This window comes from Physeter macrocephalus, chromosome 18, assembly GCF_002837175.3.
Source record: "Physeter macrocephalus isolate SW-GA chromosome 18, ASM283717v5, whole genome shotgun sequence".
NCBI lineage: Eukaryota > Metazoa > Chordata > Mammalia > Artiodactyla > Physeteridae > Physeter > Physeter macrocephalus.
The window spans coordinates 23,722,390-23,734,889 of NC_041231.1; the positions used below are offsets into that span (position 1 = coordinate 23,722,390).

Genomic DNA, 12,500 nt, shown 5'->3' on the forward strand with positions numbered 1-12,500 from the left:
CAACGGGAGAGGCCACAGCAGGGGGGGCCCCGCATCCCAAAAAAAAAAAAAAAAAAAAAAAAAAAAATTTCCCGTCTTGTCCCTTTTGTCAAGTCCTGAAAGGCAGTAAGGGTATAAAGGCTTGTTCCACTTCTCTGATGAAACAGAAAAGTTCCCGTTCAGGGGTACAGCTGGTGGGGTCTGATGGTGCTTCATCCAGAGTGACTGAAAGGCCAGAAGTGAGACTCAGCCACACAGGCAGCAAGTACACAGCATTTGCTACACCAGCATCGGGGTGAGTGGCAGTGTGGAAATCGAGTCCTGCATAGCCCTTGATTTTTTCATGTGTGTGTATGTCTCTGTATGCGTTTGTGTGTGGGGGGGGGGTGTATACGTATATTTAACAATCGCACAGCCAAAAATACCTACAATGCACAAAATTAAAACTTCGAAAGATACAAAAAAAATGGTATAGTGAAAATCCCGTTTCTCTGCTTCCCGCCCCACCACAATGCCCAGTACCCCGCCCCAGGGGCAGCAAGTGTTAAGAGTATCTTACGTATCTTTGCAGAGATACTCCACCAGGGCATCACTGCCAGTCTGTTCTCTTTCCTTTCAAAGCCAAGCACTTGCTTTCAGACAGTTGTATATTTTAAAGCATCCAAATATGAAAAGCGAGTGACAGCAGTATGTATCCCGTGTTTCCATGTTTGTAAACTAGAGCCCACGAGAAGGAGAGTGCAGCGTGGTGATGTGCCGGGGCGCCCGCAGTGTTGGCCACGGTAGGGTTGCGTTAGGTGTGGGACGAGGGTGGGGCAAAGTTGAGTCAACACAGCATGAGGTGAACTTATAAAAGTAAGAACGTATAATGCTTTCATGATAAAAATACAGTTTTAATGCAGAGGCGCATTTTCAGGAGGTCCGCTGAGTTATGTAAATATGTACGTGTGCCAGGAGTTGGCATTTCTCTGGCCTTCAAGGTGTGACCGGTGATCCTTCTGAGGCGTTAGTGAGTTGTCATTGGTCCTTTTCTTTGAAATAAGGATATTAAGTTGAACCAAAAGTAAATTCTCAGAGGAGAGTAGTTTTTATTCAGTCCAAGGGGCCTTTACAAATAAGTCAGCCAAGAAACAGGGGGCGGGGGTTAGGGTGGAGGTGGCACACGTGCTGAATCATATAGTTTTATTTCTAGTTGTAAATTCCTCTAGTGAAGGCATGGTACGTTCTTTCGTACTATTACTTTCAGAACCCTCTTGGCTTAACCCACAAGGCACGGTAGAGTAACCTTTGGCAGTTTTTAACTGATGATGCTCTTTTCCAACCTAAAGAATCACACAAAATAGGTATAATGGCTGAGAGTGTACTGGGCATGTAGCATTTCTCAAGAGCAACTTAATGGAGTATTATTAATGGTCGGTCTTAAAACGTAGTACTCATTTAACTGAGTGATTCCATTTCTCTGATTATATCTTCTAGTAAAAATCAGTTATATACTGGGGTGTTTTGCCTGGTAAAATTTAATTTCTAACATTATTCATAAATATTAGAAACATGAAGGGAATCTCAGTGTCCAAAACAGAGGAATGGTTATATCAATTTTGGCAGATAGCTCGAGCTAAGATGGTATATGACAGACTGTTACACATCAGTAAATGAAGCTTTTGAGGGTTAGTTGATAACATCAGAGAATATTTGCAAAATTATCTAAAATTTAAAAGGATACAAATTTTCACGCCTAATTTGTCAAAAATTGTGCGTGTGCGCGCGCGCGTGTGTACTTGAGGGTAGTTATTTCTTTTCAAGATTTTTCAAGGATTTTATAACAAACATATACTAACGCATTTAGGATTGTGAAAATACTTTAAATAATGTTAATAAAATTGGTAAAGAGAAGAGTTATTATGGTTGGGTATTTTTTCTTTCTCCTTGAAAGATACTGGTAGGAACAGTTTTCTTTTTAAATGATATCCTTCCCTCTCAGATATTCTGAGAATCTCGGTACTTTGAAGGATTCTTGGATGTTAAATGTTGCCAGTAATTTTTTTAAATTCTATTTTCATATCACACCTCTTATTCTTTAAAGAATCTGAAGGTGAACAAAGATAGGTAGTCATTCTTTCCTTCGGTCCAATGGAATTTTAGGTCCGATGGAATTTTACCCTGCTCAGAGAATATCATTGTATCATTGGGCTTTGGAAATCTCACCGTAACTACCTTAGTTCACTTGTGTTATTCTTTTCCCTCATGGGGACACCTTTCCTAAGTTAATTTTCTGCATTTTTGTTTGTTGTTGTTTCCCAGCTTTGTTTTCTATTGTCAGGGAAACTAGCTTATTATTTTCAAATCTTATTAGATTTCCAAGCAAATCATTGAAAAGCCACAGGGAGACCTATGGATCTTTGATAAAGTGTTGTTCAGTGTATACGTGTGTTTGGTATTCATGACCCTCAGTTTAAATGTTCATAATACATTCACTGTGGATTAATTATGTTATAAGTCAGGGACAAGTGGCATTTGTGTATGTCTGCTCTACGAATGTGAACCGATAAAATATATGACTACACATCCTGGGGGTTATATAAACTACAGGCCTCTCGTGTGTGTGTGTGTGTGTGTGCGCGCGCGCGCGCGCGTGTGTGTGTGAAATCATAATTCAGTGTGCTTGAAGTTCAAAGTCAGGCAGCGGCAGTGGAGTAAGTTGCAAAATAGCCCTTTCCTTGAAGACAGTGTGCTTTAGTACGAAACGGAACTCTTAATGTCAGTTTTATGTTTCTCTTTGACAGAGTCTAAGGTTATGGAAACGACTGTAAAAATAATTTGTCTGAAAGAAGTCTGGATGCAGAAATCTAATAGCGAAAATATTTGAGAATATGGTTCATCAGCAAGTACAACAGATACACTTTTCTAAGCGCCACGTGGCATGGATCAAAGCATCCCATGACCTGGATCCGTGTGGCCCAATCATTACCTATTGATTGGAACCCCACGGGAGGATTAACCCCTTCGTGTTCATGCCAAGTTTTCTTTCACTCTTGGTGTTAGTAATTTTAGGGATAGAATCTTCCTGCCACTATTAGCTTTTTTTTTTTTTAAGTTAATCATCTACTTGGATACATTTGTCTTTCTCAGTTATTTTATTCTAAATTATTTAACTGCACTCTTCTTTGCTTGATAAACTTAACCGGTGAAAAAGCTCATACAATTTTGGGAATACTGTTTGTGGCAGAAGGGAGGAGAAAAATATGTAATATTCTGGGTAGAAAACAGTGAGAGAATCTCAAAATCAAATACAGATTTTATCATTTTCATTAGGTACATTACATGATAAGTTCTAGCCTGTTAACGAATCCTTTGCAGTCTGAGTAGAGAGGGGTTTGCCCCTAACAAAAGCCTGTCAAGCACTTTTCATACGTGGTGGTACATTTATAATATTGGACTGTTCACATTTTGAAATTTAACTCTTGCTGTAAGGAGAACGCTGTGCAAAAGTAATTCGTAAATTCCACGGGAAGAGGAAAGCACAGATTGGTTCACCTTTGGCCACGTGGGCTGCCTCCTCTTACCTTGTATGTCTGGTGGGATGGTTCTGCGCAGCCAATTTATTCTCTTGTCCTCTGTGTGTTTTCTTTCAGTTTGTCCCATGAGGAGCACCCCCATAGCCATCCTCTGTATGGACACGGCGTATGCAAGTGGCCTGGCTGTGAAGCGGTGTGTGAAGATTTCCAATCATTTCTAAAGTAAGAATGATTTGATATTGCTTTCTCCTCTTACGTAGCCGTCACCTCCCACTCTTCGTACTTTTCCTCATGAAGTGCCTTTTTGATGGAGAGTTTCACACCACCATTTTGAGGGTAGACTCTACATCACCCCATCTTGCAGTGTCACGGGCATAGTTCCAAAGTCTATTGAGGGTTGCCTTGTGAAGGGGGAAGGATTTACATCCAAGGGCATTCTTGATCCTCTTAGTAAGATCCTGTGTTTACTTATTTTCTCAGAATGACAGTGATTAAGTAAAAATTCTCCCAATATTAAACTTGCAGTCATTCAGTTTTCACTTTTATTCACATCCCTACGTATTAAATCAATGACATATGCCCTAGCTCTAGCTTTATAAAATTGGTGTCAACTACTGGCCACTCATAGCTTGGTGATTGAGCCTCTTCTGTGGTCCTTCACAAATGACTTTATAAACGTAAGAAACGTATGCCCAGGAAAAGCTACCAACCTGATTCTTATCTTTCTGCATTGGTGTTGACTTCTGTTCAGATTCTTGTCCTTATAGGGAGGCGAGAGTAAGTTTAATTCCTACAGTTAAAGTATGACTAAAACTTGGGTTATCCCATTTGAATCTGTACCACTGAGAAGGCATCCCTGTAAGTAAATGGTACGTTCATCCTCTCCTAGCCGAAGTGAAACGCTTCTGCACGACGTGTTAACGATTCCCTCATCTACAGTGCCTTGTCCTTTAAAAATATCGAGACGAAACCACCCTGCATTATTGACATCACATAAATATATTCATAGTATCAGTGAATCATTGATGTATGGAGTGAATACAATACTACATTGTATTTAATATATTTATTTATCACGCAACAAGCAAACGTGCACTTGTAAAACTCCTGTATGTGTAGGTGCATGACGGTTTGCAAAGTGGGTGTCGGGACTGGGGGCAGTGGGGAGTCTTTGCCTCTGGCTTTTCTGTCTCATTCAAGCCCCAGGAAATAGAGGCGGGCTGATTTAACACGCAGGTCTCTGGTTTTGTGCGGTCTTTATATTATTAGAACAATCTCTGTATCTTTCTTTACGGACCTGGGTACAAATATTTTAATAAAGCCACCCTTAGAGATATATCTCGTGCTACCTGCAAGCGCTTTTGGTGAATATCATTTTTTTGATTAATGAATGGGAGTCTGTGAATCCATTGCAGAGCTTCCCCGCTGTAATATTTCACTTCAAGAGCATTATGTGGTCCTTAAAAACGGAAGTACGTAAAAGTTTTTTAAAAGAGATATTTTACATTGTTTCTAAATATTAATACTCAAGAGCAGTGATACTTTATCTTAAATTAAGCAACAGTCCGTTACAATTATGATGATTCTAGTTAGTGCTATTGGGCTTTGTTCTCTTATAAATCCCTCATTGTAGAATCTTTATTTTGTTGCTTCCTGATCACTTGCCTAATTGTTTTTAGATAATGAGACAGAAAGATCTTGGCAGAAACCACGTTTAAATTCTGATTTCACCTTCTGCACCAGTGCTACCTTTGATAAATATCTCAGTGCTAATTTCACTCCTCTATAGAATGGCTAGAAAACATCTGTAAATATGATTTATTTTATAAAGTCTCCAGAACTGTAAAATTGCTGTCAACATTTTTGGTGACATGTATCAGTTTTAGAGTCCTGAGGGAAAAGGGCATTTTTCCAATTGATCACTCACAAATTTTTGTTAATAGGCAAAGTATTTCCACTCTGATCCTCAAATCTTAGTTCCATTCATTATGCGAGCTGGCATTAGGGGTGTGTGTGTGTGTGTGTGTGTGTGTGTGTGTGTATGTATGTATGTATATGTATGGGGGAGACAAACATACCTCCACAAAGAGACAGCACACTTTCAAACCACATCGATTTCTAAAGAAAAGAATCTGAAGATCATCAGAATTAGAACCTAGACTTGATTCCTTTAAAAAAAGCCCTTTTCTCTTCTAAGGATATTAGGAGTCTGGCTCTTGTGTAGGAAACCACCTATTTAGTTTTCACTTTTATTCATGTCTCTATTATTTATTGTGGTTTTGCACATGACATGGCAGTTTTGCTCAGTGGAATTGGAATGCTCGCTATGATCCTGCAACTGTTGCTTGTTTATTTCGTAGTACTTATTTATTGACATATATTTGGCCAGAAGACTTCTGTTTGCAAGCTGTAGAAATCCAACTTTAATTGGCTTAAGCCAAAAAAAGCGGGGCATGGTAATTGGCTCCTATAACTAGGAGGTCCGGTGGTACCGCTGGCTTCAAGCATGACTGGATGCTGATGCTTGAACAAGGTTATTGGAGTATCGGTTCATTGTCCCTTAGCTCTGTTTTCTTCTTTGTTGCCTTCATTCTCGGGCTCTTGCCAAGTGGAACTGAAGAAGACAGATTTACCTGCCACAGGTTTATCAATCCCAGAGTGTATCTCTTTTCCAGTAGTTCCAGGAAAATGTCCTCGGCAGACTGTCATTGGCCCACATGGAGTCATGTGTTCTAGTTTTGAAGCAATCACAGTGAGGCAGCCAGGCTTAAGTCACATGCCCACCTTGGGAGCAGAAGAAGTTCTCCCCACAGGAACCACGGAGGGGCTGGGCATGAGAGACCTGGTTCGCAAAAGTAAAAAATGAGTCTTGCAAACTAGCCAAGGGGAAAGTAAATGCCGAGTAAGAAAAAAACCCTCGAGAACTCGGAGTTCTCTTGGTGCTTTCCTGAGTTTATCTGTTGATCGGCGGTCTGTGACAACTTCAGGATTTTGAGTTTTTCCTCCAGCATGATTTCAGCTGTGGGAAATTCAGAGTTGTCTTCAGGTTTCAAGATCTTGCCTACAGTAGTGGAAAGTAAGTTAGTCTTCTTGTGAACTCACATCTCCCACATGTGTGCTCCGTCTAAAGGGTAATCCCATTGGCTTTAGTGAAACCAACTTTGCTTTCCATTGAGCTGGACTGAAAGAGCTGCCATACTTCTTGTGGTTCGAACAAAAGCCACATGGCCTCTTTGAATGACATCATAGTGGAGTCATTATTATCGGGAAGTGATGTTTCAAACATTTCTTCTCAAACTGCCAGATTTGTAGACGCTGAAAGCACCTCTTTCCTGGGCCCAAGAGTGGGCCATTATCCCAAATTGATACCAGTGGTGCTTGGATTCTCAAGGCAGTCTTACTCAACAAAATGTAGTATTGCTCTGCCTTTGATTTAGGTGTTGCTTCATAGATTTCTTGTTTTTCTCACCTAAAAATCCCTGATTCTTCTAAATCCCCTGATTTTACACTCCCCTGGTAGCGCCCTGAACTGTGCAGCAGGCACAATTCCAAGTACTTTATGTATATAACTCGTTTAATACAGCCACCTTGTAGAGGTATTATTGTAGTATTACTCTCGACCTACGGTTAAGGAAACTAAGGCACAGCAAGGTTAAGCAGTTTTCCCAAGGTCACACAGCTAAGAAGAGGTGGAGTCAAGATCCAAACCCAGACAGTATGGCTTCATAGGACTTGCTCTTAACTGTTCTATAATACCGCCTGGTTAGAAGCAGCTCATTTTATTAACTGTGTGCTCTCTGCCTAAGGCAGTAGGTATAAAGGAAGCTTTGAAGAAAGGCAGAATGGGTAGTGAAGCTACTTACTAGGAGTGCGTTCTCTGAGCTCAGTATCAGCACGTGTGGTTTGGGACGATAGTAATAACTACCTCTTGGGGTTGTGAGAATGAAAAAGGTACCTCGTGTCAAGTGCCTGGCCCATAGCAGGCACTCTCGAAAAATATAAGTACTTCTTTTCTCGTCTAACTTAAGTGTATTTTTTTTTAATTAATTAATTTTTTGGTTTTTTTTTTTTTGGCTGTGTTGGGTCTTCGTTGCTGTGCGGGGGCTTTCTCTAGTTGCAGTGAGCGGGGGCTGCTCTTCTCATTGCGGGGCACGGGCTTCTCTTCGTCGTGGCTTCTCTTGTTGCAGAGCACAGGCTCTAGGCGCACGGGCTTCAGTAGTTGTGGCGCTCGGGCTCAGTAGTTGTGGCGCAGGGGCTCAGTAGTTGTGGCTCGCGGGCTCTAGAGCTCAGGCTCAGTAGTTGTGGTGCATGGGCTTAGTTGCTCCGTGGCATGTGGGATCTTCCCGGGTCAGGGGTCGAACCCGTGTCCCCTGCATTGGCAGGCGGATTCTTAACCACTGCACCACCAGGGAAGCCTGCCTTAAGTGTATTTTTAAAAGAGAGATCATCGAAACTATCCAAACATGGCTGACCTCGTAACTAGGGAAGAGGTGGTGACTATGCAGAGCTTTGATATGTCAGAAGAGACCGTTCTTTAATATAATTTTTAACCAGAAATTTCTGGTAAAAAGTCCTACACAGTCAAATGTGATCAAGGGTGGCAAACTTTTTCCCTAAAGGATCAGATAGTAAATATGATGGGCTTTTGCAGGCCATCCAGTCTCTGAGACAAGCACTCAGCTCTGCCATCGTAGCGCAGAAGCAGCCATAGGACCCCTGTGTAAGGGCTGGGTGTGGCTGTGTCCCTTGGACCGGTTTGCTGACCTCTGACCTAGGTGGCATTATGTTTTTAGCTGAGCCACATTCTTGCATTCCCTGGGCATCATCGCTCTCCTGGGTTATTTTAGTGTGGATTCACAGAGCCCTCATTTTTATTCATATTGGGGGAGAATATCCGTGCCTGCCTTGCCCTGCTACTTCATGCACTAATTGCAGTTTTTATACTTAACTGGGTTTGTGTTCTGCCACCTGGCTTTCAGGGTTCAGTGTGAAAGAGCAGGGTGACTTGGCTTGGTAACTGTTTTCCAGTCTTCTGTTGGCTCAGGCTAGGAAGCTGTAACTTTTAGAGAGTCCAAGATCAGTTGTTCAGGATGCAAATCCCATGTGACAATAAAATGCCACTGTTGACAGAGAGAGAGGTGAAAAGAAGGGAGGGGGGACTCACAGGTCTCAAAATGTGGCCTCTTTTTTTTTTTTTTTCCCCTCCTGAGGGAAGAAGTATCATAACTGTTGGTCAGTCAAAACCAGAGATTTGACACTCTTCTGTGATCATTCTGCAGTGTTCGTTCCCAAGGTGAGGGATACCACAGGGCCCTTGATTTCAAAGATAAATACTGTACAAATAACCATCCTGTTGTCTTTCCCTCCCAGCCAACAGAGGGGCGCTTTATCACAACCAGCAGGTACCCAGTCTGTTGTGTGCATTTTTTTTTCCCTGTTTCTTCTCCAAACAAGTTGCAGTTTTAGCGCTGATTATTTTTTTTCTAATCTATGCGCCATTAAGTGATCACGTGACAGTGGTGTTTGTTGGAGGAAACTGACGCCGGCAGGTACTCATGCTAACTCTAATGCAGCCCGCCAGCCCTGCATTGCTCGGAATCCTCCGATAACAGCCAAGCAAAAAGCAGGCCCAGTACCATCCAGATAGGTGAAGCTCAGGGTGTCCTCCTGTCCTCTCCCCACTTGGATCAGGTTATTTTCTTTTTTAACCAGGTTGAAGACACGGTCCTCACCAATAAAAACAGGGATCTATAATTCTTCCCCTTTGCTTTTTGAAAAAGGGCCCATACCATTCTTTGGCAAGGTGGCGAGTGGATCTGACGGCTAAATCATGACCACATTTTCCTGTTTCTGACTTAGAATGTAAAATCAGACACAGACCCCGTAGTTTCACAAATACCAGTTCCTCATGTGTGTTTGGGAAAAATATGTCCATTTCCCCTAGTTTTTCTTTTCGACAGTCACTTGCGGAACATCTAACAAAAGTATAATTTGGGCCCTTGCTTGATAGCCGTTTGAAAGAAATTGGGGTGGTTTTTTTTTTTGTCTGTCTGTTTCTATCTTCTGGTTATTGCTCATGGAGAGAAGCACCACGCCAGACGATCAAAACCCAAATTCCTTTGCACGTTAGTCAGATGTACATTACTTTTTAAAGCCAAAACAAATTTTATACGTGCTGTCATAGAAGACAGGGAGGATAATGTCACAAGGAAATGCCCAGCGGTGGAACTTCGACCCTTTCAAAAAGGTCGAGGGCTGGAGAGAGCAGAGGACATTTCATCACTAATTCACTTAAAAAAAAATTTTTTTTTTCTGAATTTCACTTTTGAAAACTGTGAAGAGTTTTATGTGCAAGAAACTCCTAAGTGCTGCTCTGTAATGTTTTCACAAGTGTTTTTATCATGGTAACATCTTGTTTACTTTAGTTCCCGGCCTAAAACTACTTGGAACATGTTAAGAAAACATTTCAAGAAAGCCTCCACAAAGAGGCTTTTGTTTTCACAGCCACCGCGAGGCTGCAAGGATCACAAAGGTGTTAACTTTCAGCCCCTTAAGCACTTCCACATGAAATTCCAGCACCAATGTTTGTGGTTTTGGAAAAACAAAGTGTACGTTAAAGAAACCAGGTATATGCTAATACACGTCGAAGGAGGCCGGATATCATAAATTGTTCCAAACCCATTCGTGGCTCTGGGTTTGCACACCTGGATGTTCTGCAGTGAGATTACCTCTGGGGAGTGCAGGAGAGTGCGTGGAGGGGGACTAGTCTTCTAGAAGGTGGGCATATGCAAATGTGATTCTAGCCTCCCCATCTCAATCACAGGAACTGGGGGAGGAAATTTTCCCCCATCAGAGCCCAGGTGACAAGCCTTGGAGTTTTCCACAATGAGCTTAATATGTTTCTGGATTTGACTTTCCCACTTAGCGTGCCTTTTTGAGTTGTTTGACAGAGGAAGATCAGGTGGTACCAAAAAACATTTTCCCCCCTTGAAACGTCTCTCCTGTCACCTTTCTGACATTGTTCAGGAGTTCAAGACCTTTCCAGATACTCAGAGGTCAGGGTGGCCTAAATACCACAGTGCCCTCTAGTGATCTATAGAATGTTCGATAGAAAAGTTGAGACAAGTTTGCCAGAGATAAGAGGCCCAGTGCCATCGCCTTGCTCAAAAAGCAGCAAATAACATCGGAACGCATTGTTTCTTGCAGCAAACAGATTTTAGTCAGAAATGCAAATGAAGTTTAATTTTTCCTGGTAGGCTTTGAAAGCATTAGAAAAATTTTTGACTGTCTACTCACGCAGTTCTGCACATCACTTTCTGTGTACACGGTGCATGGTACCACTGCAGCGACAGTGCTGTGTGTTCTTATATTTTAAGAGCCATTAGCTAGCCTAGGTGTTTCTCGTGATCACTTCCGGCATGTAATTAGAAGGCATCGCTGAAAAGACAGGGGGATCGTCTTTGCTCCACGCTTTTATTGACAGTGTCTACCATATTACGGCCATGTCTAAATGGTAAAATTTATTATTAGCAGTAGTGTCACAAAAGTCTGAGACAGCGATTTTCCTTTCAATAAAAGTAGTTAAAAACCTTTTAGAAAATCCATAATTTTGATTGCTGGTACTTCATAAATGTATAACTGGTACTTTTTAGCTGTCTCTTTAGGGAAAAATGAGTTTTATCACTTGCAGTACCTGGGTTAATGAAATTGTGTGTTGGAATTTAGCCAGGATGAAAGATGAGATCATTCCAAGATACTAATATTGGCAACAGGTCTCATAAAAAGCTCTGACTCTTGAGTGAAGTATCATTCGATTTTTAAAATTATTATTATTATTTTATTTAAACTGAGGGATTAAGCTCGTTGTCATCTTCAAAGTTTCAGTGCTGGCGAGATTCTCGTTTGGCCTCCCATTCGAAACCCAGCGACCTAAAAACCTGGACCGAGCCAAGAGAAACAGAGAAATGTCCATCAGTGCCTCGTCGAAGAATTTCCTTGCTTCAAATTTCAACTCCAGTTCCTGTTGAGCCCTTTACAAATCACGACTCTCAGCTCAAATTTGAAATAATGCTGCCTTTTTCCCCATGTTCCTCCTGTGTCTGATTGTTTGTGGATATTAACTGTCCAGGAAATCCCATACTTACAGATATAAATCCAGAATGATCTTGTTTTTCCGCAGCCAGCCCAGGATGTATTAGACAGTTATGATGATTTGTTAATTTTGGTGACCTGTATTTATTTTATGTGCGCTGTATTCTTTGAGGGTGGAATCAGCTGTTGAAATAGTCTCGTCTCTCACACACAGAAAGGAAGCGCTCTCCTTTTTCTCTTCTGCTTTGGGTTTTCTTGCGTTATTTTTGGAAGGTTGTTTTTTTTTTTTTTTTTTTCCCCTTTCTTTCTTTTTCTTAATCTGTTGGTGTCTGTTCTTTGTGCACTTCTGCATATGGCGATCAGCAAGAGATAGATTGTGCCTGATACACTTGAACTCACCCCCATCAAGGGTGGGTCTTTGAAGGTGTGCGAGCAGGGCCACGTTCTCTATCCAGACGTGTTTTTGAGCCGTAATTCTGTTCTCATTTTCGTGGTGGTATACATTTCCCCCAGATAACATATTAATCCTCAGATTTAATATGTGTTTAGGTAGTATACTGCCAATAATAGATGAGAAAGTTATATTATAGTCTTGAAGAAGAAGAAAAATCACCGAGGTTAGCTTGATTTCTTTCTCTCTTCCACTCACCACCTACCCTCGTAGAGGGGAATTCTTACGATTCTTTTTTTTTTAATCAGGTATTTGTTTCTACCTCTGATTCTGTTTCTGTTCACGGAGACCTGCTGCTGTTCCCAAGTCTCGGTGTCAGCCCACTAGCTAGGAGATGCTGCCAGTTTTTTGATGTCTCAACTTATGATGGTTAGAGGAATAGTGGAAACTGGGGCAGTCTACCAAAAAATTAAAGAAAGAGTCATAAAAATCCAGTCCCACCAAACTACGTATATTTACAGTAG

The 12,500-nt window shown here is 41.4% G+C and overlaps 1 protein-coding gene across 13 annotated transcripts in view; it reads left to right on the forward strand.

The window, feature by feature from the left end:
- FOXP1 (forkhead box P1) overlaps positions 1-12,500 on the forward strand; it is a 610,819-nt gene that overhangs the window by 553,099 nt on the left and 45,220 nt on the right. For all 13 annotated transcript variants that reach the window (XR_008615677.1, XM_007105389.4, XM_007105390.4 and 10 more), the window contains one exon: positions 3,612-3,716. Coding sequence is in view for 12 of the 13 variants with exons in the window: in XM_007105389.4 (XP_007105451.1) it covers positions 3,612-3,716 (105 nt within the window). In the remaining variant the exon portion in view is untranslated. The remainder of the gene's footprint in view (positions 1-3,611; positions 3,717-12,500) is intronic.